Source organism: Thalassophryne amazonica, chromosome 15 (assembly GCF_902500255.1).
Source record: "Thalassophryne amazonica chromosome 15, fThaAma1.1, whole genome shotgun sequence".
NCBI lineage: Eukaryota > Metazoa > Chordata > Actinopteri > Batrachoidiformes > Batrachoididae > Thalassophryne > Thalassophryne amazonica.
The window spans coordinates 44,866,808-44,893,885 of record NC_047117.1 but is presented as its reverse complement, the minus strand read 5'-3'; the positions used below and the strand labels follow the sequence as shown (position 1 = coordinate 44,893,885).

General features: G+C 40.7%; 1 protein-coding gene and 1 long non-coding RNA gene across 3 annotated transcripts in view; one reads left to right on the top strand and one right to left on the bottom strand.

The window, feature by feature from the left end:
• Positions 1-27,078, bottom strand: part of LOC117526808 (sarcalumenin-like) — a 120,307-nt gene that overhangs the window by 7,181 nt on the left and 86,048 nt on the right. For both annotated transcript variants that reach the window (XM_034188883.1, XM_034188884.1), the window contains exons 7-9: positions 22,212-22,445; positions 20,860-21,209; positions 1,915-2,457 (exon numbers count right to left, since the gene is read on the bottom strand). In XM_034188883.1, coding sequence (XP_034044774.1) covers positions 1,957-2,457; positions 20,860-21,209; positions 22,212-22,445 — 1,085 coding nt within the window. In that variant the 3' untranslated portion in view covers positions 1,915-1,956. The remainder of the gene's footprint in view (positions 1-1,914; positions 2,458-20,859; positions 21,210-22,211; positions 22,446-27,078) is intronic.
• On the top strand, positions 1,840-24,998 carry LOC117526813. Its single transcript, XR_004565357.1, has 3 exons — positions 1,840-1,919; positions 11,386-11,396; positions 24,986-24,998. It is a non-coding gene; the product is annotated as an uncharacterized LOC117526813 (long non-coding RNA).

Below are 27,078 nucleotides of genomic sequence, written 5' to 3'. Positions count from 1 at the left end.
TTTTAAACCTCATAACTAGCCATAATTTGCCCCTCTCACAACTTTTTTTGGAATGTGTTGCAGTCCTTCAATGGAATGGATGTATTTTAAAAAACTACTGAAGTTGACCACACAAAACATGAAATATCTTGGGTTCATACTGCCAACATTTTCTTATTTGGGCATGTAAGTGATATGGAGAGATCAAATGGTATGACATTGAATGGGTAAGCATAACCATGAAAGATAAGTTGCACCTGCACTCACGTCTATGTGTAAGCTTTAAACATGATAGCACGATATTGTCACGATTGGGCTTGTGGCCTTTGTTGTGGATTTGTTATTGTATTATTTTGCTGTTTTTTTTTCTTTCTTGGGTTTTGTGTTGGGGATTTTTCTTGACTGGTGTCTGGTATTTGGTGTTTCCCGCCTGTCCTCCCTCCTGCTTGCCACGCCCAGTTCCAGGTCCTTCCACCACACCTGTCCTGCATTTCCTCCTAATCACTTCCTCTTTATTAGTTGCACCTTTCCCTCACCTGGTTGCCAGATTGTTGTGCCTTGTGCCTCTTTTGACCATTTTCGTTAGCGTGTCTAGTCATGTTTTGCTTTCCTGTGTTTTTGAACTGCCTGCCTGTTTTTTGGACCCTGTTCTCTGCCTAATTCGTCGGATATTTTGTTTGTAACGGCCAGCCTTTTATGTACCAAACCCTACTCAAACTGTCATTAAACCCTATCAAACTCATGACTGAATCCTGCAATTGTGTCCTACCACTTTGCACCACCGAGTCTGACAGATATGTCATTTTGCATCTTCAATGGCAACACTTTTTTGGGGGATTCAGCTGTTTTAGGTCTAGGGTGGAACACAAGCACACCCTGCCTGCTACCTCTTTTAAAATCCAGTCAGCTGTTCATGTGTATTTCTACTCCCTTCTGAAGGAGGTGTTTGAAGTTTGGTGAAGACCTGTACCCAGACCAGATCATCTTGTAACACTGTCAGCTTGACCTGACCCCTGTTATTGGAGGTTGTTTTTGCAAAAACTGGTTTCTGTATCCCATTATGATTGTAGCCATTCCTCAGGGGTCTGATGGGCCTCCCAACGTTCCCAGGCATAGTGTTGCATGGCCGCACTCCTCTGAGGTCCTGGACCTCTGAGGTCCTGGACCTCTGAGGAATATGTAGTATGGAATTATTCACAATGACTGTCTGATGGTTTGATGGTCAAAGTGAGGTCAAAAGTGATTTGCAGATTGTGCTGTTTACTCAAAGGGAATCGCACAAATGTTTCACAAACACAAATAAAACCACAAAACATGAAAACCTTGTATTTCTAAATAAGATGCTGATATAGAATGTCGCTTTAATGAGAGAAAACGCAGCTATACTGTATTATGTGTCAGCTTTTAATGATAACACATCTACACCATTCTGAGTTCTTCTGATTTTTAATTTTAACCCTTTGAATGCACATCTTCACTGTATTGACATTTGTCATGTTTTCCAGACAGCAGATAAATTATCATCAAATAACATATGCAGCAACGTTTGACGGTTTTGGGTCTTCTTAATGACCAGTTTGCCATAAAGGATGATTGGTAGTTTTAAATATATATATATATATATATATATATATATATATATATATATATATATATATATATATATATATATATATATATACATGAAAGTATTTCAATCTAATTTGTGATCTCTTCTGTGATTTTCCAGATCCAGAGAGTAACCAAGGCAGTAAACCCCTCTGTTTTGTTCACAGTACACGTAAAACAAGCACTAAAAACTGCCTAAACACTATGATATCTGTCCTGGCTGTGCTTGGCTGATCTTTGTCCATTGTATGTTCTGTATTCCTCTTCTCAAGTCTTCTGCTCAGTCTCCCCACATCAAGTCCACAAGATCATGGCCATGGTGTTGACTGCTGGTGATAATGCCCTTCTTTTCTCCTCCTCTTCTCTATCTCATTGTCTCCGCCAACGATTCTTGGGTTTTTCTTCACATCCAAAACCTTCACAGATACCGGGTTGGGTTGGCGCAGGTGTCTGGGCGGTGGCTTCTGGACCAGGTATGTTTGAGGTCTTGCTAACTCTGCTGAGCAGCGTGGGCAGCTCATGTGAGATGGCCTTCTCCAGCTTGTCCAGTAGACAGCCACCAGTCCAGCTGCAGTGATGTGACAGCAGTTTGAAGCTCGTAACTGGGTTCACGCCAAAGAAATCCTCATAGGCCTCCTTACACGGCAGGTCGAACTTGCTAATGTTGGTCTTGGCCAGAATGGACTTAAAAATGAAGTACTTGTCAGGGTCAGTGACTATGTTGTGGAACACCTCATTGGAGTCACCAAACCAGCCCAGTTTGTCATAGTAGGTCTGGAGGTAACGGTCCACAAGGAGGCTGTGAATGCGCACACGGATGCCATGCTGGCGGATGAAGGCGATCTTGTTTTCCATCTGGTTCTCAATCACCTGCACAGGAAGAAGAAACAGGCAGAGAAAGGAGAAAAAAAACCAGAAGAAAAGTAAAATCAGTTAAACAGTTAAAGCCTCATGTTTGACCTTTTACCCAAGGTCAATGGTCATGTAGTAAAGAGAAAGTGGACATATTATTTCATGTTAGTGTTTCGTAGTAACCATAGTTGTATTCCTTTTCCCACAGTAGTGCTGTGAAACTCTGAGCAGCTACACAGTAAATTTTACAGAGTAAAATTTTCTCTGCTGTGATAACATTTGGTCCCAATCCAAATAGAGTTAAATATACTCTGTCACAGTGGTGGGCACAGTTCCACTAATCTGCTAATTATCAAAGCTAATGTTTTCATTATTGATTAGGTTTTCAGATAACTTTGAAAACCATTAGCGGACCAATTACCTTCCAATAAATTTTGGTCCAATAATTTTTAGACCGCTCACATATTATTGCATGCTTAGTAAATAAAGTTTTAAGTTAATAAACATTTTGAAGTCTGTTAAAGATTTTAGAGTCTACCTGTTAAATGTTTTGTAGTAGACATATAGTTCTATCCTCCACAAACAGAAGAGAGCTGGTTTTAGGAGAAACTACTCTATCGTCTAGAATCAGAAGCGAACTGGTCAGAGAAAACAACCAAAATGAAAGCAGAAAAAAATCATTTCTCTTGATATCCTACTAACTAGCCGGCAATATCACCCAAGTCATCCAGTGGCATACAGTTTTAACTTATGGTTAAAATTTTAACCAAACTAATTTCGGACAAGTTATTTAAATTAACGTCACATATGAAGTTTTATAAAGTGAAAATATCAGCTATATATTTTAGTTTTAAAGTATGGCACTAATTTTAAAGGTTTTAGTGTGGACATGGTGTGTGTACAGTGCATTATGGGTACTGTAAAAGTTCACAACAGGAGAAATGCATTTGAGACGCTCTGATCAGGCTCCACACGGACAACAGCATTAAACACTTTGTATATTGTGTCTAAAACTCTTGTGAATATATTCTCTGAGCTTATAGACACTGTTATTGTGTTTATTATATGTAAAAATGCCAGAAGAAGCTCAGGTTGATTCTCCATTATTTTCAGCTGGAATCGTGAGTTGCATTCGCTTCCTGTTTGCTCTATAATGTCCTGCTTGTCCTGTTGTGTGGGCCGCCAGAAGAGGTACTGCTGGCCCACCACCAGAGGGCGCGCTGCCTGAAGTGCCCACACGACACCTTTATCCATTGACTTGTATTTATTCTATAATCTGCTGTGTGTGGCTGTGACATTCACAACAGTAAAGTGTTCAAATTTAACTCCCTCTATTGTCCGTTCATTTACGCCCCCTGTTGTGGGTCCGTGTCACACTTTCCCAACATGTCCTTTACAACACTGTCTGTCCTCTTTGTTCCAGACTTATATATATATATATATATATATATATATATATATATATATATATATATATATATATATATAATTAAGATGTCTGAAATTCGGTTTGCGTTTATTAAATTCCACACAGATTAAATGTAGCAGACACAGATGATTTATTTGGAATATTTGTTTTAGCAAGTTTACAGGGTCTCTGCTGTCATCTCCTGGTCAGTAGTGTTCATGGCAGTATTCGCCATACGTATTGAGCTATCCCATAATTCTTTGCACGCCAGAGAGTTGCTGCAACTGATGAAAAGAAATAAAAATGTACATTTTGGTTGTATAAAGTTAATTTACAATTGTCATCATGTGTTTTCTCTCTGTGCTGTTTAAACCGCACCAACTCTCTGGCATGCAAAGGATTATGGGTTAGGGTCTGAGCGTCTGGGCGCCAGTAGATGGCAGTGTGTTCTATGCATTTTGGCCCTGGTTATACAACCCCTGGCAAAAATTATGGAATCACCGGCCTCGGAGGATGTTCATTCAGTTGTTTAATTTTGTAGAAAACAAGCAGATCACAGACATGACACAAAACTAAAGTCATTTCAAATGGCAACTTTCTGGCTTTAAGAAACACTATAAGAAATCAAGAAAAAAGATTGTGGCAGTCAGTAACGGTTCCTTTTTTAGACCAAGCAGAGGAAAAAAATATGGAATCACTCAATTCTGAGGAAACAATTATGGAATCACCCTGTAAATTTTCATCCCCAAAACTAACACCTGCATCATATCAGATCTGCTCGTTAGTCTGCATCTAAAAAGGAGTGATCACACCTTGGAGAGCTGTTGCACCAAGTGGACTGACATGAATCATGGCTCCAACACGAGAGATGTCAATTGAAACAAAGGAGAGGATTATCAAACTCTTAAAAGAGGGTAAATCATCACGCAATGTTGCAAAAGATGTTGGTTGTTCACAGTCAGCTGTGTCTAAACTCTGGACCAAATACAAACAACATGGGAAGGCTGTTAAAGGCAAACATACTGGTAGACCAAGGAAGACATCAAAGCGTCAAGACAGAAAACTTAAAGCAATATGTCTCAAAAATCGAAAAATGCACAACAAAACAAATGAGGAACGAATGGGAGGAAACTGGAGTCAACATCTGTGACCGAACTGTAAGAAACCGCCTAAAGGAAATGGGATTTATACAGAAAAGCTAAACAAAAGCCATCATTAACACCTAAACAGAAAAAAAACAAGGTTACAATGGGCTAAGGAAAAGCAATCGTGGACTGTGGATGACTGGATGAAAGTCATATTCAGTGATGAATCTCAAATCTGCATTGGGCAAGGTGATGATGCTGGAACTTTTGTTTGGTGCCATTCCAATGAGATTTATAAAGATGACTGCCTGAAGAGAACATGTAAATTTCCACAGTCATTGATGATATGGGGCTGCATGTCAGGTAAAGGCACTGGGGAGATGGCTGTCATTACATCATAAATAAATGCACAAGTTTACGTTGATATTTTGTTTTCTCTGGGCCCCTCCCCAATCAGACCGGGAGTGACATGTTTAGCCGCATGTTCTCCTTGAATTGCTGTCTGTCTGAGTGGTGTCCAAAAAATGAGGTGGGCTTCATAGATAATTGGCAAAGCTTCTGGGGAAAACCTGGTCTTGTTAGGAGAGACGGCATCCATCCCACTTTGGATGGAGCAGCTCTCATTTCTAGAAATCTGGCCAATTTCCTTAAATCCTCCAAACCGTGACTATCCAGGGTTGGGACCAGGAAGCAGAGTTGTAGTCTTACACACCTCTCTGCAGCTTCTCTCCCCCTGCCATCCCCTCATTACCCCATCCCCGTAGAGACGGTGCCTGCTCCCAGACTACCAATAACCAGCAAAAATCTATTTAAGCATAAAAATTCAAAAAGAAAAAATAATATAGCACCTTCAACTGCACCACAGACTAAAACAGTTAAATGTGGTCTATTAAACATTAGGTCTCTCTCTTCTAAGTCCCTGTTGGTAAATGATATAATAATTGATCAACATATTGATTTATTCTGCCTTACAGAAACCTGGTTACAGCAGGATGAATATGTTAGTTTAAATGAGTCAACGCCCCCGAGTCACACTAACTGTCAGAATGCTCGTAGCACGGGCCGGGGCGGAGGATTAGCAGCAATCTTCCATTCCAGCTTATTAATTAATCAAAAACCCAGACAGAGCTTTAATTCATTTGAAAGCTTGACTCTTAGTCTTGTCCATCCAAATTGGAAGTCCCAAAAACTAGTTTTATTTGTTATTATCTATCGTCTACCTGGTCGTTACTGTGAGTTTCTCTGTGAATTTTCAGACCTTTTGTCTGACTTAGTGCTTAGCTCAGATAAGATAATTATAGTGGGCGATTTTAACATCCACACAGATGCTGAGAATGACAGCCTCAACACTGCATTTAATCTATTATTAGACTCTATTGGCTTTGCTCAAAACGTAAATGAGTCCACCCACCACTTTAATCATATCTTAGATCTTGTTCTGACTTATGGTATGGAAATAGAAGACTTAACAGTATTCCCTGAAAACTCCCTTCTGTCTGATCATTTCTTAATAACATTTACATTTACTCTGATGGACTACCCAGCAGTGGGGAATAAGTTTCATTACACTAGAAGTCTTTCAGAAAGCGCTGTAACTAGGTTTAAGGATATGATTCCTTCTTTATGTTCTCTAATGCCATATACCAACACAGTGCAGAGTAGCTACCTAAACTCTGTAAGTGAGATAGAGTATCTCGTCAATAGTTTTACATCCTCATTGAAGACAACTTTGGATGCTGTAGCTCCTCTAAAAAAGAGAGCTTTAAATCAGAAGTGCCTGACTCCGTGGTATAACTCACAAACTCATAGCTTAAAGCAGATAACCCGTAAGTTGGAGAGGAAATGGCGTCTCACTAACTTAGAAGATCTTCACTTAGCCTGGAAAAAGAGTCTGTTGCTCTATAAAAAAGCCCTCCGTAAAGCTAGGACATCTTTCTACTCATCACTAATTGAAGAAAATAAGAACAACCCCAGGTTTCTTTTCAGCACTGTAGCCAGGCTGACAAAGAGTCAGAGCTCTATTGAGCTGAGTATTCCATTAACTTTAACTAGTAATGACTTCATGACTTTATTTGCTAACAAAATTTTAACTATTAGAGAAAAAATGACTCATAACCATCCCAAAGACGTATCGTTATCTTTGGCTGCTTTCAGTGATGCCGGTATTTGGTTAGACTCTTTCTCTCCGATTGTTCTGAGTTATTTTCATTAGTTACTTCATCCAAACCATCAACATGTTTATTAGACCCCATTCCTACCAGGCTGCTCAAGGAAGCCCTACCATTATTTAATGCTTCGATCTTAAATATGATCAATCTATCTTTGTTAGTTGGCTATGTACCACAGGCTTTTAAGGTAGCAGTAATTAAACCATTACTTAAAAAGCCATCACTTGACCCAGCTATCTTAGCTAATTATAGGCCAATCTCCAACCTTCCTTTTCTCTCAAAAATTCTTGAAAGGGTAGTTGTAAAACAGCTAACTGATCATCTGCAGAGGAATGGTCTATTTGAAGAGTTTCAGTCAGGTTTTAGAATTCATCATAGTACAGAAACAGCATTAGTGAAGGTTACAAATGATCTTCTTATGGCCTCAGACAGTAGACTCATCTCTGTGCTTGTTCTGTTAGACCTCAGTGCTGCTTTTGATACTGTTGACCATAAAATTTTATTACAGAGATTAGAGCATGCCATAGGTATTAAAGGCACTGCGCTGCGGTGGTTTGAATCATATTTGTCTAATAGATTACAATTTGTTCATGTAAATGGGGAATCTTCTTCACAGACTAAAGTTAATTATGGAGTTCCACAAGGTTCTGTGCTAGGACCAATTTTATTCACTTTATACATGCTTCCCTTAGGCAGTATTATTAGACGGTATTGCTTAAATTTTCATTGTTACGCAGATGATACCCAGCTTTATCTATCCATGAAGCCAGAGGACACACACCAATTAGCTAAACTGCAGGATTGTCTTACAGACATAAAGACATGGATGACCTCTAATTTCCTGCTTTTAAACTCAGATAAAACTGAAGTTATTGTACTTGGCCCCACAAATCTTAGAAACATGGTGTCTAACCAGATCCTTACTGTGGATGGCATTACCCTGACCTCTAGTAATACTGTGAGAAATCTTGGAGTCATTTTTGATCAGGATATGTCATTCAAAGCGCATATTAAACAAATATGTAGGACTGCTTTTTTGCATTTACGCAATATCTCTAAAATCAGAAAGGTCTTGTCTCAGAGTGATGCTGAAAAACTAATTCATGCATTTATTTCCTCTAGGCTGGACTATTGTAATTCATTATTATCAGGTTGTCCTAAAAGTTCCCTAAAAAGCCTTCAGTTAATTCAAAATGCTGCAGCTAGAGTACTGACGGGGACTAGAAGGAGAGAGCATATCTCACCCATATTGGCCTCTCTTCATTGGCTTCCTGTTAATTCTAGAATAGAATGTAAAATTCTTCTTCTTACTTATAAGGTTTTGAATAATCAGGTCCAATCTTATCTTAGGGACCTCGTAGTACCATATCACCGCAATAGAGCGCTTCGCTCTCAGACTGCAGGCTTACTTGTAGTTCCTAGGGTTTGTAAGAGTAGAATGGGAGGCAGAGCCTTCAGCTTTCAGGCTCCTCTCCTGTGGAACCAGCTCCCAATTCAGATCAGGGAGACAGACACCCTCTCTACTTTTAAGATTAGGCTTAAAACTTTCCTTTTTGCATGTCTTTTTCCTGGTTCTCTCCCTCAGCCCCAACCAGTCCCAGCAGAAGACTGCCCCTCCCTGAGCCTGGTTCTGCTGGAGGTTTCTTCCTGTTAAAAAGGAGTTTTTCCTTCCCACTGTAGCGAAGTGCTTGCTCACAGGGGGTCGTTTTGACCGTTGGGGTTTTACATAATTATTGTATGGCCTTGCCTTACAATATAAAGCGCCTTGGGGCAACTGTTTGTTGTGATTTGGCGCTATATAAAAAAAATTGATTGATTGATTGATTGATTTTGGACAATTGAAAGGATGTTTGGGGATGATTAAATCATTTTTCAAGATGATAATGCATCTTGCCATAGAGCAAAAACTGTGAAAACATTCCTTGCAAAAAGACACATAGGGTCAATGTCAACGAGCAGATGTGATTTGATGCAGGTGTTAGTTTGGGGGATGAAAATTTACAGGGTGATTCCATAATTTATTCCTCAGAATTGAGTGATTCCATATTTTTTTCCTCTGCTTGGTCTAAAAAAGTAACCGTTACTGACTGTCACAATCTTTTTTTTTCCTGATTTCTTATAGTGTTTCTTAAAGCCAGAAAGTTGCCATTTGAAATGACTTTAGTTTTGTGTCATGTCTGTGATCTGCTTTTTTTCTACAAAATTAAACAACTGAATGAACATCATCCGAGGCCAGTGATTCCATAATTTTTGCCAGGGGTTGTATCAGACGGTTGTCTAATCACAACTTGACTTTTGGCTTTTGCAAATGGCTTTTTTATATATGAAAAAAATTGCATATTTTACAAAAGCACATTTATATGGAAAACAACACACACATCACATTAACGTGTTTGTTTTTACCTAGAATGAATGAGTCAACCAATCAGTGTTAGCGGAGGCTCATTTTACCCATAATCCTTTTGGTATCTGTGTGTGTTTGTTACAAAACTTCAGAATTTGTGCATTATTTAAAATTAAAAGATATGTGTTATATTTTAACTTTGTACAAATGACAGAATTGTCATTAATGTAGTTATTCTATACACATTAATTTGATTTATAAACCAAAACTATAAGCCAAAACTGCTTTATTTTCCAAGACCTCTGCCTCACCACAGCACTGCTATATGCTGTTAAGGAATAATGACTTTTTTTTTGGTGTGTGTAGAGTTGCGCTTAGTTCCTCTCAACTGCTTCACTGCTGCAAAATATGTAATAAAGAGGAACTTCCCGCAGAGTGCACAAAGCCTGAAATGCTGATGTGTCTTTGATGCTACCAAAGGCAAACGTGGTGTTAAAACTCAAAATCAGCTTGTCAGTAGTTGCAAGTGTACCGGAGACAATACTGAAAGTTATCGGTTAGTTAATTTTTCGCGTGGTTTATTGGTTTAACTTCATAAAAGATAACTTTTCAGTTAGCTAATTAGCTGTTATCAAAGTTAACTTTTTGGGTAGCTGTGCCCACCATTGCTGTATCATGGTGTAAGATGCCGCGTTCACACCGGGCACGACGCAAGCGACAGCAGCAACAGGTTGCCATGTAATCCCTATGGAACGATGCGTTTTGGCGCCAAGTCACGCAGCGCAACGCGATGGACGCGAATGAAGCGACACGAGTGAAGCGATTTTGAGCGATTGGTGCGTTTGTGGCGCGATATTGCGTCGCATCACGTCGTGTTGCCCTCCTCCCCAAGTTGAAAAATCTGAACTTTTTCGTCTCGTTGTGCCACGATGACCAATCAGGGACTGAATATGTAGTGACGTGGAGATGTCTGGAGTTTGACTGAAGATGTAAACATGTCCTGTATCTGGTAGCAGCCTGTGAGCAGGACTTATGTCTCTTTTGTCCTTTATTTCACAATTATGACAAAGTTTTTGGAGCAAGCAGCAGCCCCACAGCAGCGGAGCGGAGTTCCTTTTTTCTCTTTTTATTTTACGTGCGCGCGCGAGCAAATTATCTGTGGAGATTATTTTACTTATTAACTACACAGATGTATAATAAAACAAATGGTGACTGGTTTCTAAACACAGTTATGACAGAGTTTTTTGAGGAAGAGCGAGGAGCAGCCCCGCAGCAAGCAGAGGAGTTTCTTTCTTTTTTCTTACGTGTGTGCGCAAGCGAATCGTCCATGGAGATTGTTTTACTTATTCACTACACAGATGCATAATAAAACAAATGGTGACTGGTTTCTAAACACAATTATGACAGAGGTTTTTTGGGAAGACTGAGCAGCAGCCCCGCAGCAGGCAGCGGAGTTACCTTTTTTTTTTTTAATGTTTACATGCGCACGCGTGAACAGGACAGGAGATCCTCAAAGTGGGTCCCGCAGAGGTGGAAGGACCGCTGAAAGCGGCCATCATCCAGACGCAGCTCCTGCAGCAAATAATGATACTCTCTGAATTGGGAGCTTTCCACAACAACTCGCTCCGTGTGATCAAGGTCCGTCATGTTAACTTGACTGACAACCGGAGCCGGCGAGCGGAATGGAAGATCCTCCTATTTGATGATGCACCGGGCCGAATTTTCACAGCAAAAGCAGAGCGACACACCGGGCGATGGTGGCGCGTCCGTCACCATGCGACCCCCGCGAATTTGTGGCGTCTGATCGCGCCCGGTGTGAACGCAGCGTAGAAACACTTGATTTGACACAACGGTAGAGCTGATTTCACTCTATAATATAGTGTATTTTACTCTATTTAGACTGGGACCAAATATTATCCTGGCAGAATATATTTTACTTAGCAAAACTTCCTGTGTATGAAAGAACCCTGCAGTATTAACACTGAAAAATGTGTTGCATTACAACAACTACCAACCGGTACCATGTGGTTATAAGCCATATTGTGTACTCTATTTTCTGGCGTAAAGGTTTGGGTTTTTTTGTAAGTAGTTTGGGAGGTCCTGTGACTTAAAAAACATGCGTTTATTATGAATTATAGTAATTATAATAAGTATTTATATAGGGCTTCAACAGGAACCAAGTCACGAAACCAAATAAACACCAAAAATAAAAGAATAAACACCAACTAGGACTGCAAGCAGTCATATACGGGCCCTCGTTCTGCGCAACCGCCTTCCCAGGCCAATGGGTGCCCTTGTGACCACATGTGGGCATGTGCGTGCAGGGACAACCACTCATCACACACTTAAAATTTTAAACAAATCACACAATGCATCAAGGAGTCATTACATGTTGATTGTTCATCCACTAGGGGGCGCTCAGTGTGCATACAGAGGGGCTGGGTGTGTTCAGGGGCCAACCGTCATCATACATGTGAAGTTTCAAGTCAATCAGGCAAAGCATGAAGGAGTTATCATGACTTGATGTTCCATGGCAAAAGGTCAAAATGGCGGCACCATAGCGGCCACACCCTTCAACATAGAGAAAAGCTTTCGATAACTTTTAGTTAGTATCATCTTTGGGTGTTGTCAAAGAAATTTGAAGTGCATTGGACAAAATCCCTAGGAGGAGTTCGTTCAAATACAACGTGGAAATCATTTCAAAATGAGAAGAAAATTCAAAATGGCCGACTTCCTGTTTGGAGTAGACTCATGGTGCAAGAGACTTTTTTGTACATCTATGCAAGTCACACATGTGTACCAATTTTCATCTCCTTACTCCAAAAAAACCCCTATGGGGAGGGGTTTTTGAAATTTTCAAGGGGGCGCTATTGAGGCACTTTGACCCGCCCATGGGCGAGGCCCCTATGAATTGTAGGAGGTTGTCATGCTTGACCTGTGTATCAATTTTCATGATGATATGACAAAATTAAAGCCATCAAAAGGAAGAACGTAATTTCATGGCGAAGGGGCGATATTCGGTACGCCACCACACAGAAGCCGTTACTCGTAAGTTCACGGCGATGATTGCCTATGTTTACCAACTTGTTCTGCATGTTTTAGAAGTGGAAGGAAGTTGATGGGGTTAAATATGTGACTTCAGTACCTGTTTAAGTATAATGTTCATATGGCGAAGGGTCAAAATGGCGGCACCATAGCGGCCACACCCTTCGACATACAGAAAAGCTTTCGATAACTTTTGGTCAGTATCATCTCTGGGTGATCTGTAAGAAATTTGAAGTGCATTGGACAAAATCCCTAGGAGGAGTTCGTTCAAATACAACATGTGGAAATCATGCCAAAATGAGAAGAAAATTCAAAATGGCCGACTTCCTGTTTGGAGTAGACCCATGGTGCAAGAGACTTTTTTGTACGTCTATGCAAGTCACACGTGTACCAATTTTCATCTCCCTACTCCAAAAAAACCCCTATGAGGAGGGGTTTTTGAAAGTTTCAAGGGGGCGCTATTGAGGCATTTTGCCCCGCCCATGGGCAACGCCCCTATGAATTGTAAGAGGTTGTCGTGCTCGACCTGTGTATCAATTTTCATGATGATGTGACAAAATTAAAGCCGTCAAAAGGAAGAACGTAATTTCATGGCGAATGGGCAATATTCGGTACGCCGCCACACGGACGCCATTACTCGTAACTTCACGGCGTTCATGGCCTACGTTCACCAATTTGTTCTGCATGTTTTAAAAGTGGAATGAAATTGATTGGGTTAAGTATGTGACATCAGGACCTCTTAAAGTAAAAATAGGACATTTCCCGCCACCACCGGGGGGCGCTATGGCGCAGGTGGGAACTTAAGATATGTAGACGTTCAGGGCGGAGCCCTCATCATGTCCAGCAAGTTTGAAGGATCTATGATGAAGTATGTGGGCGTGACACCCGTTCGAAGTGAAATGGCGTGCTCCGAAAAGCTCGCCAAACTTTGACGACCCCTAGCAGCCACGCCTTTTGACTTAATTAGAATCTTTTGATAAATTTTGATCACCATTGTGTTGTGATGATTTTGACCAAATTTGAAGTCGATCGGATGAAATCCGTAGGACGAGTTCGTTCAAATGTAAGTAGTGGAAATGGCCAAAAATGGCAAAAATTTGCTCAAAATCGAAACTTAAAATCAAAATGGCCGACTTCCTGTCGATATTTCACCATGACAGTAAGAGACTTTTTCGTGCATCCTGGCATGGTAAATATGTGTACCGAATTTCGTGAGGCTACGACGAAAAAAGCCCAATGCGGAGGGGTTTTTGAAAATTTCTCGGGGGCACTATTTCGCGATTTTTCTGTGACCATGTGCGAGGCCCCCAAAATATCGAATTTCGGATCCGGCCAGACGACTTTGGAAAGTTTGGTGAGTTTTTGAGCATGGGAAGAGGCCGAAATTTCGATTTCAAGAGTGAGAATAATAATAATAATAATAATAATAATAAACAGCACAATTACAATAGGGTCCTCGTAGGACGTTGCCTACTCGGGCCCTAATAATAAAAAAGTGTGCAACAACAGTACGCAATAATCACAAATTAAGGAGCTGATAATACAGAAAAAAGGTGTAATTTACACGTGTGCAACCTATACTGCGATTCGATTACCCTGATCAACACGATTTTTCTTGCATGGAATTTTTCAATGGATTTTGGGTAATTTTGGGGCACTGAATCCAAATCTGGTGTTAGTTTTTTTCTCAATCACATCACGTTTTGAGATATGATTGATATGATTTTTAAAATTTATTCTTTCTTTTGCAGAAAAATAAAACATTTACATTGCATTTAAGCACCCATATATGGAATAATGTTTGCAGTGGAAGGCAGCTACCCCCTTAAGAATGCATTTCCAAAACTACACTCAACAAAAATATAAATGCAACACTTTTGGTTTTGCTCCCATTTTGTATGAGATGAACTCAAAGATCTAAAACTTTTTCCACATACACAATATCACCATTTCCCTCAAATATTGTTCACAAACCAGTCTAAATCTGTGATAGTGAGCACTTCTCCTTTGCTGAGATAATCCATCCCACCTCACAGGTGTGCCATACCAAGATGCTGATTAGACACCATGATTAGTGCACAGGTGTGCCTTAGACTGCCCACAATAAAAGGCCACTCTGAAAGGTGCAGTTTTGTTTTATTGGGGGGGGGATACCAGTCAGTATCTGGTGTGACCACCATTTGCCTCATGCAGTGCAACACATCTCCTTCGCATAGAGTTGATCAGGTTGTCAATTGTGGCCTGTGGAATGTTGGTCCACTCCTCTTCAATGGCTGTGCGAAGTTGCTGGATATTGGCAGGAACTCGTATACGCCGGTCCAGAGCATCCCAAACATGCTCAATAGGTGACATGTCCGGTGAGTATGCCGGCCATGCAAGAACTGGGACATTTTCAGCTTCTAAGAATTGTGTACAGATCCTTGCAACATGGGGCCGTGCATTATCCTGCTGCAACATGAGGTGATGTTCTTGGATGTATGGCACAACAATGAGCCTCAGGATCTCGTCACGGTATCTCTGTGCATTCAAAATGCCATCAATAAAATGCATCTGTGTTCTTCGTCCATAACAGACGCCTGCCCATACCATAACCCCACCGCCACCATGGGCCACTCGATCCACAACATTGACATCACAAAACCACTCACCCACACGACGCCACACATGCTGTCTGCCATCTGCCCTGAACAGTGTGATCTGGGATTCATCCGTGAAGAGAACACCTCTCCAACGTGCCAAACGCCAGCGAATGTGAGCATTTGCCCACTCAAGTCGGTTACAACGACGAACTGGAGTCAGGTCGAGACCCCGATGAGGACGACGAGCATGCAGATGAGCTTCCCTGAGATGGTTTCTGACTGTTTGTGCATAAATTCTTTGGTTATGCAAACCGATTGTTTCAGCAGCTGTCCGAGTGGATGGTCAATCAATCAATCAATCAATTTTTTTTTTATATAGCGCCAAATCACAACAAACAGTTGCCCCAAGGCGCTTTATATTGTAAGGCAAGGCCATACAATAATTATGTAAAACCCCAACGGTCAAAACGACCCCCTGTGAGCAAGCACTTGGCTACAATGGGAAGGAAAAACTCCCTTTTAACAGGAAGAAACCTCCAGCAGAACCAGGCTCAGGGAGGGGCAGTCTTCTGCTGGGACTGGTTGGGGCTGAGGGAGAGAACCAGGAAAAAGACATGCTGTGGAGGGGAGCAGAGATCGATCACTAATGATTAAATGCAGAGTGGTGCATACAGAGCAAAAGGAGAAAGAAACAGTGCATCATGGGAACCCCCCAGCAGTGTAAGTCTATAGCAGCATAACTAAGGGATGGTTCAGGGTCACCTGATCCAGCCCTAACTATAAGCTTTAGCAAAAAGGAAAGTTTTAAGCCTAATCTTAAAAGTAGAGAGGGTGTCTGTCTCCCTGATCTGAATTGGGAGCTGGTTCCACAGGAGAGGAGCCTGAAAGCTGAAGGCTCTGCCTCCCATTCTACTCTTACAAACCCTAGGAACTACAAGTAAGCCTGCAGTCTGAGAGCGAAGCGCTCTATTGGGGTGATATGGTACTACGAGGTCCCTAAGATAAGATGGGACCTGATTATTCAAAACCTTAGAAGTAAGAAGAAGAATTTTAAATTCTATTCTAGAATTAACAGGAAGCCAATGAAGAGAGGCCAATATGGGTGAGATATGCTCTCTCCTTCTAGTCCCCGTCAGTACTCTAGCTGCAGCATTTTGAATTAACTGAAGGCTTTTTAGGGAACTTTTAGGACAACCTGATAATAATGAATTACAATAGTCCAGCCTAGAGGAAATAAATGCATGAATTAGTTTTTCAGCATCACTCTGAGACAAGACCTTTCTAATTTTAGAGATATTGCGTAAATGCAAAAAAGCAGTCCTACATATTTGTTTAATATGCGCTTTGAATGACATATCCTGATCAAAAATGACTCCAAGATTTCTCACAGTATTACTAGAGGTCAGGGTAATAATGCCATCCAGAGTAAGGATCTGGTTAGACACCATGTTTCTAAGATTTGTGGGGCCAAGTACAATAACTTCAGCTTTATCTGAGTTTAAAAGCAGGAAATTAGAGGTCATCCATGTCTTTATGTCTGTAAGACAATACTGCAGTTTAGCTAATGGTGACAGACGATCTTGGAGGTGAACATGCTGGATGTGGAGGTCCTGGGCTGGTGTGGTTACACGTGGTCTGCGGTTGTGAGGCTGGTTGGATGTACTGCCAAATTCTCTGAAACGCCTTTGGAGACGGCTTATGGTAGAGACATGAACATTCAATACACGAGCAACAGCTCTGGTTGACATTCCTGCTGTCAGCATGCCAATTGCATGCTCCCTCAAATCTTGCGACATCTGTGGCATTGTGCTGTGTGATAAAACTGCACCTTTCAGAGTGGCCTTTTATTGTGGGCAGTCTAAGGCACACCTGTGCACTAATCATGGTGTCTAATCAGCATCTTGGTATGGCACACCAGTGAGGTGGGATGGATTATCTCAGCAAAGGAGAAGTGCTCACTATCACAGATTTAGACTGGTTTGTGAACAATATTTGAGGGAAATGGTGATATTGTGTATGTGGAAAAAGTTTTAGATCTTTGAGTTCATCTCATACAAAATGGGAGCAAAACCAAAAGTGTTGCATTTATATTTCTGTTGAGTGTACTTCTATGTTTGCACTCTTTTTGAGCATTATTGACCACAGTATGCAAATACTAAGTGAAATATATTGAAAAAATACAATCTGGAGCATTATGCTCATCACAAGTAAGGCAACACTGAAAAGCTAATTTTTACTTACTTTTGTGTGTTTTGCAAAGAATTAAATTTGCATCTTCAAACCAAAAGCATGAAAAAAACCCACAAAAACGTAACAGTGTCACTTTAAAACAATCAGTAGTAGGACAGAGAAACTCGATCTGCGTTGCATGCTTCATGCACTGTATACTCTTCTTCATCACCATAAGTAGATGAAGACGTGGAAGAAGTAAACTTGTCCTCATCAATGTCTGGGTGAAAATGGGTACGGTATTTCATCACTGTGGGGAACCGGTCGTATAGCAGATGATACACTGGGGTATTGCAAGTGTTGTTTGTTGTTCTTATTAAATCCCTTGATGTTTACAAGGCAGAAGTAGCAGTAATCTAAGTGGTTTTTCAGTTCTCTCCAAACCATTTGGCACAACAAATTTGAGTTTAACATTCTTTCTTGCATGGGCGCAATTTGGTGGGGGATAGGGGGACATGTCCCCCCCCCACCTTTTCAACCAGCGGGGACAGAATATGGTATGTCCCTCCACCTTCTGACATATATGTGTGTACTTGAAACATGCTATGCCAGTCTTATGTGCAAACCATGTCAGTCTTATGTGCAAAACCATGTCAGAATAGTATCTTTGTTTCTGCAAGTTTGTATTTTTAGCAGCATTGACTTGTTTACAACACTTTTCTTGTTTGTCACATTCGGAATTTTCTGGGACTGCATTTGCCCAGATTTGAAACCAAAAATAGTTGCCTCTAGGGACTAGTGTCTACACATAAGTATCAATAGACCATATGCTAATTTAATAAATTCTGAAAGTTAGAAAAGGAAAACAGAAAAGCTATCTGGGACCTCAGAAAGCCCATCTGCAATTATTGCTTGATCTCCAAAATCAGTCTATGCAAGCGAAATTATGTTCAGTATGAGTGTTGTCATTAGTGCCACTTCGAAAATTTAATTCATGATAAGTCATTTATCCTAAACTTATGATCTGTTGTTTTTTCAAACTTATGCAAAAACAAATCTTGAGAAAAAAAATACAGTATGCGATAGTTAATAATTATTAAGAGCTTGTTCTTTCATATTTATGAATACATTTTACCACATTGCAGTTGTTTTTTTAATGAAAACTCAACCTATCATTCTTTTTGAGTTCTACAGATGTGGTGATACCCTATTTACACCAGGATGTTAATAATATCAGTGCTGGCTATTCTCAGAATAAAGTATATCCACAGTTTAAAATTGCATAAGTCAAATGGTGTCCACTTTATGGTCTTCTCAAAACATTAAAATGACTGTTCTAGATGCTCAGAATGCATCTGAGCTTATCTAGAAATAATAATAATAATAATAATCCCGCAAAATCTCGGAGAGGTCGCCGCGCTGCGAGATCTCAGTAACATTGAGAACTGCACTGAGATGCTCTGATCACGCTGTATTTTAACCGCTGCACACAGACAACACCATTAACATCGCAACATAAAACTATTTTTATATTGTGCCTAAAACTCTCGTGAATATATTCTCTGGGTTTATAGACGTTGTTATTGCGTTTGTTTTATGTAAACATGCGAGAATCACAGGCTGTCTCTCCGCTATTTTCAGTGGGAGCTGCTGTAAGCTACACTCGCTTCCTGATCATGTCGTTCTGGGAGAAAGTGAAGTTTGCTCTTTAACGTCTTGATTATTGTTCTTTACAACACTGTTTGTCCTCTTTGTTCCAGACTAATATATATAATATGTCTGAAATTTGGTTTGCGCTTATTAAAGTCCACGCAGATTAAACGTAACAGACACGGATTGTTATAATTGTTTTAGCAAGTTTTCAGGGTATCATGCAGCAGTCTCTTATTAACGTGACGAAAAGCATAAAAAAAATTACATTTTCGTAGTATAATGTTCATTTACAACTGTCATCGTGTAGATTCTCTGTGTTGTTCTGACTGCAGCGACTCTCTCACACGCAAGGGATTATGGAATACGTGAAAACCCCAAATGGGCTTCGGCCCTGTGGGCCTCGCACTTTGTCCCCCCCAATTTGTAGTTGTAAATTGCGCCCTTGCTTTCTTGAGACCAAGATCTCAGTGTTTCAACACAAGTTGTGCAAAGTTGGTGAGGTGCCCAATTTTTGTCCTGGTCACCAAGTGGTACTCCGAAATAAGCAAGGTACACTCTTTTGATAAAAATACTGCTGTTACGTCTTTGAGGTGGTAAAGTGAAGCAGCCACAGATATAACAGAAAATCAGGACAAAGTCTGAACCTGTTACACAATAACAAACATTAAGAAACTAATGTTGTTACAGTCAAAACATATGTTCAAAAATGGCAACATTTCTTAACCTTACTACTTTGTTTGGAAACAGCTATTTTTCTAACTTTGTGGCTATTTCTCATATCATGCATTGAAGCAGAAGCTGCAGTCTCACACACCTCTTCAGCGCCATAAATGATATTATGGCTCTTTGTTCACATTTTGCGAATCTGGTTTAAAAACAATGCTTTTGAAGCTGCTTTTGTGCATGATTAGTGGCATCAAAGTCATGAGTGAATGAGCAACTTTTGGGTAATCCATCAATAAGGAACATGCAGACAGTGATGTGATGTGATAGAGGAAATCTGAGCTCAGATTCAGATTCAGCACCCCAAAATTACCCTAAATCAGTTCTCAAAGTCCATGAAAGAATTTTTTTAAGTGTTATGTTTTCTGTACCAATGACACACAAGATCTTATGAGATTTCCACCATGTCACACACGGTTTCCACCAAAATTCACAAGTTCCACAAAAACATCAAGAATGTTACATTGCTAAGAGTTTTTTCTCATCTTGTAAAGTAGTCGTACTGTTGCAGCCATTCACAGTGTTAAAGCATCACTCTGCAGAACTGCCTGATATCTGTCACCATGACCATGTGGGACATGATTCCCTTACCTGTAGCCACATGCTTTCCTGAAACAGCCATAGTAATTAAATTACAACCCCTATTCCAATGAAATTGGAACACTGTGTAAAATGTAAATAAAAACAGAATACAATGATTTGCAAATCCTCTTCAATCTATATTCAATTGAATACACCACAAAGACAAGATATTTAATGTTCAAACTGATAAACTTTATTGTTTTTGTGCAAATATTTGGTCATTTTGAAATGGATGCCTTCAACACGTTTCAAAAAATCTGGGACAGTGGTATGTTTACCACTGTGTTACATCACCTTTCCTTTTAACAACACTCAATAAGCATTTACAGTAACAATAAAGTTTATCAATTTGAACATTAAATATCTTGTCTCTGTGGTGTATTCAATTGAATATAGGTTGAAGAGGATTTGTACAACCCCAATTCCAATGAAGTTGGGGCTTTGTGTAAAATGTAAATAAAAACAGAATACAATGATTTGCAAATCAATGTATTCTCTTTTTATTTACATTTCACACAAAGTCCAAACTTCATTGGAATTGAGGTTGTAATTTAATAGGTTTTGGACAGTGACATATATTTTGTTATTGTGGCAGCTCTGAGTAAGTGAGTAACTGTCAAAGAAGGAAGCTTGTGAGGGAAACTCTTCCATACAAAAGTCAGACCTGGTTCAGGTCCTCCAGTAGAGAGATCTCCTCCTTCATAAAAAGTTCCCGGCTGGTGTCCGGAGCATAGTCCTGAGGCCAGAAGGAACTCACATATACTCGAGGAGGCTCAGTGAGGTTGATCAGTGGCGCCATGCTCCAGAACAGAGCGCCATAGACTCTCATCAGGTCCTGAGTGGAAACACTGTCAGCCTTGTTGAGAATCAGGCGGATTTGCGATTCACGGCCTTTCATCTGTGTGAAGAGCATCTCCAACTCCCCACCAACATCCAGCTTTGTGGGATCGAACACCAAGAAGATCAGATCAGCTCGATCGATGAACCACTGACACACCTCATTGTAAGGATAACCTCATGGAGAGAGGGATAGGAAGAAATATTGAGCTTTCATCTCTGAAAAACCATAAAGTATAAGTCCATGAAGTATAAATTCTAAGAAGTAGAGATGATAAAAATATTGAGATTTGTGCTTGTACAGTAAAACAGGGGACAAAACGTATTGTTATAATGCTTGACTTAAATTCATACATGCTATTTAAGTTTCAAGGATGCATTGTATTTCAGTTTTAATGCACCATGTTACCCAAAGGACCCCCCTTACTCGTCACATAATTAGGCAAAGGGGCACTGCCCGAATGTCAAAATGTGATGAATTGGGAGTGAGAATGTGTTGAAAATATACTGAGGACAAACCACGTGCACTTTACAGATTTAATGGGCAATTGTGTCTGAGGTGCAGAGCAGGTAGATTAGTCGGGTAGGTGTTGGGCTACCAAAGCGTAGACCTCGATTCACTTGCTGGTTATGCTACATATCTGTATCCTTTGACAAGACACTTCATCTGCATTGTCCCAGTTTACCCACCTCCAGAAACTAACCATCTATCTGCTGCAGTCAGGAGAAACATGGGTTTCCCTGTGGCCTCCATTCACTGGGTCCTCAACACTGAGGCACCTGTGTGTTGGATCATTGCCTCACAATGCAAGTGATACTCCTCATCTGAGTCTGACACTAAGTCACTCTAGCAGTACACAAGTACACAATGTCTTTGGTACACAGTGTACAATGTCTTTGGTACACAGTGTACAATGTCTTTGGTACTGTGTCTCTTACTGCGGTTGTTTTAAAGTGCTTTAACAAATAAAAATGGTTGGTTGGTTGGTTTGTATTTGTACTGTGGTAAATGCACTTTCAGAGTGTGTTCCATGGTGGAATGATAATGAAAATATCATGTATAACGACAAGCATCTCAAGTTACTGAGCTGATTCCTAAATGTAAGTCCTTTCAACACGGGTATGAGTGATTTGCTGACTTTGTAAGCAAACATGCTCTTGTGTTTTATGTCCTTTCACCTCTCTCTTGCTGCTTTCGGTTCTCAATGATGCCTGGAGTATCAACTAAGGTCACGCTGTCCAAGAGCTTGTGGGGCATCTCGAAGCCAACAAGCCGCTCCAAGAAGCTTTGTCCGAACTTTTCCAGAGGAGAGAAGAGCCGTGAATTGTCTGCCGCCATCACAATGCCCTCTATGGTGCGAAACTTCTCGCCGTGCATGATGACCGTGTACTCAGAGGTGGTGGGCTCAGCACCTAGTGAACGGACCATATTTATAGTGTTTAATTTTTTATTGGTATGACAAATCTTCATGCTGGTTTACCTTTATTTTACCATATGCACTTGAAAGTATATTTAATTGATAATAGTGATAATTAGGAGATGGACTGTAATTTGCTTGTATTTAATTTGAGAATGGTTGCACTCTGTGAGTGTATTGTTTCTGTGTAGGCTCTCAGTTGTCCAGGTGGTTTCCATAGTAGAGAAGCTTGAATCTTCGACTGGACTGGGTTGCTTGACACGAGGACGTTTCGCTTCAAATCGCAGAAGCTTCCTCAGCTAAAATTCTTGCTCTGGAAGTCTGACTTCTGTCTGACTCTTGTAGAGAAGAATAAAACAGAAGCCAACAAAAGCTGGAGTTTTAAACCTAACCAGGCCCCTCCTACTGAGAGGTAGACTGCTATAGGCTAGTGACTAAACAATAGCTCTAATTAGCAACTATTGTTCTCTAGTTAGCACACCTAATGACAGGACAGCTGTCCCTCTAATGATGGGATGGATGCCTTTCTGATGGCTCCCTTGATGACGTGAATGACTCATTACCATGAACAAAAGACTGAAACTCCTTTGACCTGAGTACCCCATTGTAAACAGGGGATAAAGCGTGTCTCAGACCCCCTCCACGGTTAAGGCTGGGTTTCAAACGTTTCACAAAGAATGCCTCCTTGACCCCTCTCTCAAACCATTTCTTCTCTCTGGCTAAAATTTTAACTTCCTTGTCCTCAAACGTGTGGTTAGTGTCTTTAAGGTGGAGATGAACCGCAGACTGAGGTCCACTGGCGCCCTCTCTGCGGTGCTGGTATAGCCTTTTGTGTAAAGGTTGCTTCATTTCACCTATGTAGTGTTCGTTACAGTTTTCCTGACATCTGATAGAATACACTACATTGCTCTGTTTGTAACTAGGGATCATGTCCTTAGGGTGAACTAATTTCTGTCTCAAGGTGTTAACCAGTTTAAAGTAAACTGGGATTTTGTGCTGTCTGAAGATCCTCTGTAGTTTTTCCCCTACTCCTGCTAAATAAGGGAGAGATACTCTTCTTCTTGTCTCCGTCTCCTGTCTATCTGGTCTCTTTGTTCTCTGGGACTTCTGCACTTTGTCCAGGGACCATCGTGGGTACCCACATACTGTGAGGGCTTTCTGGACACGTTGTTGTTCTTTAGCCCTTCCCTCTGCAGTTGTGGGCACCTGTAGGGCTCTGTGCTGAAGTAGAGAAGCTTGAATCTTCGACTGGACTGGGTTGCTTGACGGTGTATCTCTATCACATTAAAGTAACAACAAGAAAGCAACCAATTAATATCAGATTGAAATCTAAAAGCACTCAGAGTGTTCTCCCACCTGAATAATGTCGATAATAAATTACTTAAAGAGATTAAATATTAAGTTTTTTTTATTGTTTTCATTAAATAACATGGCAATATAATTCTACTTGATTCTATTTGACAGACAAAATACTGAAACTTACAACAGGAAAACGAAAATATCAACATTTCATAGATATGTTAATTTATAAAAATTCACAATCTTTGATGAGACAGGCCAAATATCAAATTCTGTCCCAACTCTATTGTAAACATTTTTTTGTTTGTTTGTTGATTTAAACTGCAAGATCCAGACAGCTCCCATAAATAAATAAATAAATTCTTCCCTCTCTTAGAGGCACCATTCCCCTTGTAAATGTCCATGTAAATTCCGTAAGAATCTATCTAACAAGCAAATACAAAAAACAAACTAGCTGAACCTCTAACTTCAATATGACAATAAATTATTTAAAAAATCTTTTTAGAAATTGAGTTCTGAGTTGAATTGTGCTTCAAAATCTAGTGCTTTGTGGTGATTAGATCAAAAAATGAAGATGTATCATGCCTAGTGTCAGGACGGGTGGGAGCCCATCACCAGGAGCGGCTGGACCCGCAATACAGACTCCCAGACTTGACTTAGGTGTAAGAGAAAACGTGGTCTTTATTTCAGGCACAGGTTCGGTACACATGGGGTCAGTCAGCGTGGCAGAGGTACAAACGGGATCAGGCTGAGACGCAGTCATAAACAAGCAGGGGTCAGAGGCACAAGCAAACACCGACATCCGGGATGAAGCGAGAGGCATGGTCGAAGAATACAGAGCAAGGTTCAGAACACGGCAAGACAAAAATCAAGACTGTGAATGGGTGCTGGAAAGTGTACGAAGACAACAATCTGGCGGTGTGCTGTGAGACTGTAAGGGCTTAAGTAACAGGTGCTGTGAACCATGTGCATGTGCAGACTAATTAGGTAACAAGGTGCAGGTGTGGAGGGAAGATTCCAGAAAGGGGACGTGGTTAGTAGACAAAGATCAAACACTGTGCAAGACAGTGAGGGAGGACAACACAAGGTGGAATGAAGAAAAGACAAAGATTTGTGAACAGGTGTCAAGAGTGTGACTAAATGAAAACACAAAGCAGACAGAGTTAAAGTGAGAGACAGGGACACATGGCAGGTGCAGAGAGAACTTAATCAACTGGCTGTGAGAGATGAAGACAGGAATGCAGGTGCAAAGCGCGCGAGTGAAAGTAACGATACAGGTTCAGTGAACACAATCAAATATGAGTGAGGGACAAAGACATGACGGAAGGTGCAGGGGTGTGGAGTGGAAACAAATGGCAAAAAACAGAACAGAGCTAAAATGGAAATCAAGGGCAGAATATAATACAATGACAAACCAGGCATGAACATGAGAACTGAAAGAAAATATCACCAAGACAAAACTAAACTGGAACTGACTAAGAAACCAGAGTGGCTAAACAAATTTACAAATAAAACAGAGACTGTGAAAACAAAACCTGACAATAGAGAACCACCTATAACAGAACAGCAAAAATAGGCGGATGATAACTAAATGAAGAACCATAAAAACACAAACTGATTGAACACAACCAGAACGGAACTGAAACATGACTGAAGTATAAAAGTAACAAAGAAAGAAAGTAACAAAGCAAAAATAGAACACATGATGAAGGTAACAGTTAATAACACAAGGCTAGGGCAGAAGGAGCAGAACCAAATAAAGAGAGAAAATAAAGATCGAAGCCTGGAACTGCGCCGGGCATGACACCTAGTGTGTGTGTGTGTGTGTGTGTGTGTGTGTGTGTGTGTGTGTGTGTGTGTGTATATAAAGCCCAACACATACATGTGTAGAGGTGGTGTGTGGATAACACTGTGCATGACCTGGGCTCCACCAATGAAGCCAGAACATGCTCCCATCTTAAGAATTACTGCCAAGCTCAGCTAAAAGGGTGACTTCAGTTTGGGTGTTTATTAAATCATCTTGTGGGGGCTGAGCAACTGTTAGGAGAGACCATGAGACCATGGCCCTCTGTCGGAAAAGAGCGGGTTGTCTCCTCTGGGTCAGGGGAGAGTTATTGCCACAAGTGGAGGAGTTTAATTATCTCGGGGTCTTGTTAATGAGTCAGGGTAAGTTGGAGCGGGAGATCAATAGGCAGATTGGGACGGTGTGTGAAGTTTTATGGACGCTGCACTGGACCATTGTGGTGAGCCAGAAGGTGAGACTCTCAATTTACCAGTTGATTTACACTCCTATCCTCACCTCATCTTTTGGTAATGACTGAAAGAACAAAATCGCAGATAAAAGTAACGGAAATGAGATTCCTCAGTTGGGTATCTGGGCTTACACTCCTGAACAGGGTGAGAAGCTTGACTATCCGGGAGCTACTTTGGAGTAGAGACGCTCCTTCTTCACATTGAAAGGAATCAGCTGAGATGGTTTGGACATCTGGTGAGTTCTCTTCAAAGATCCAGGACACACTGGCGGGATTATATTTCAGTTACAGGACTTGGCCAAGGATAGGGAAGTATGGGATGAGCTGCTTGGTCTGCATCCACCGTGACAGAAAATGAATGAATGAATTAAATGAAAAATTATGACCGGTTTGTTTCCCCAGTAATCATGAATTACCTGGTCCTTCATCAAGCTACCAATAGCTGCTAAGCTAACAGGCTAACCTTGGTTAGGGTGTTTATGAAATCAGATTTTTGGCAGCTGAGAGGTTGTTCTCATAATAGTTTTGCTTTGGTGTGGGCATGAAAAATTTTGACTTATTTTCTCAGTAATTGTGGATTAACTGGACCTCATGTCATTAAGCTGTCGATAGGTGCTAAAAATGCAGTTAGCATCCAAAATAACTGCACAGTTATTTTACTCTACACAAATACTGGCACACACACACGCATCTTAGATGATCCATTTGGAGATTACCCACACAAGAAGCCATATCATTACAGATATTTGTAATAAAATGCCAAGACTCAGACTCATCTCTGATGGCGACGAGTCTGCCTACACATGGGAGATCAATCACCTGGTTTCCTGGTGCAGACAGAACAACCTGGAGCTCAGTGCCCTCAAGAAAGTGGAGATGGCTGTTGACTTCAGAAAGAACCCAGTCCTGGCCAACCCCATTACCCTGTGTAACTCCCCAGCCACCATTGTGGAGTCTTCCATTATCTGGAGATCACCATCACCCAAGACCTCAATTGGGAGCTAAACGCCAGCTCTCTTATCAAGACAGCACAACAGAGGATGTACTTTCTGCGGCAGCTAAGGAAGTTCAACCAGC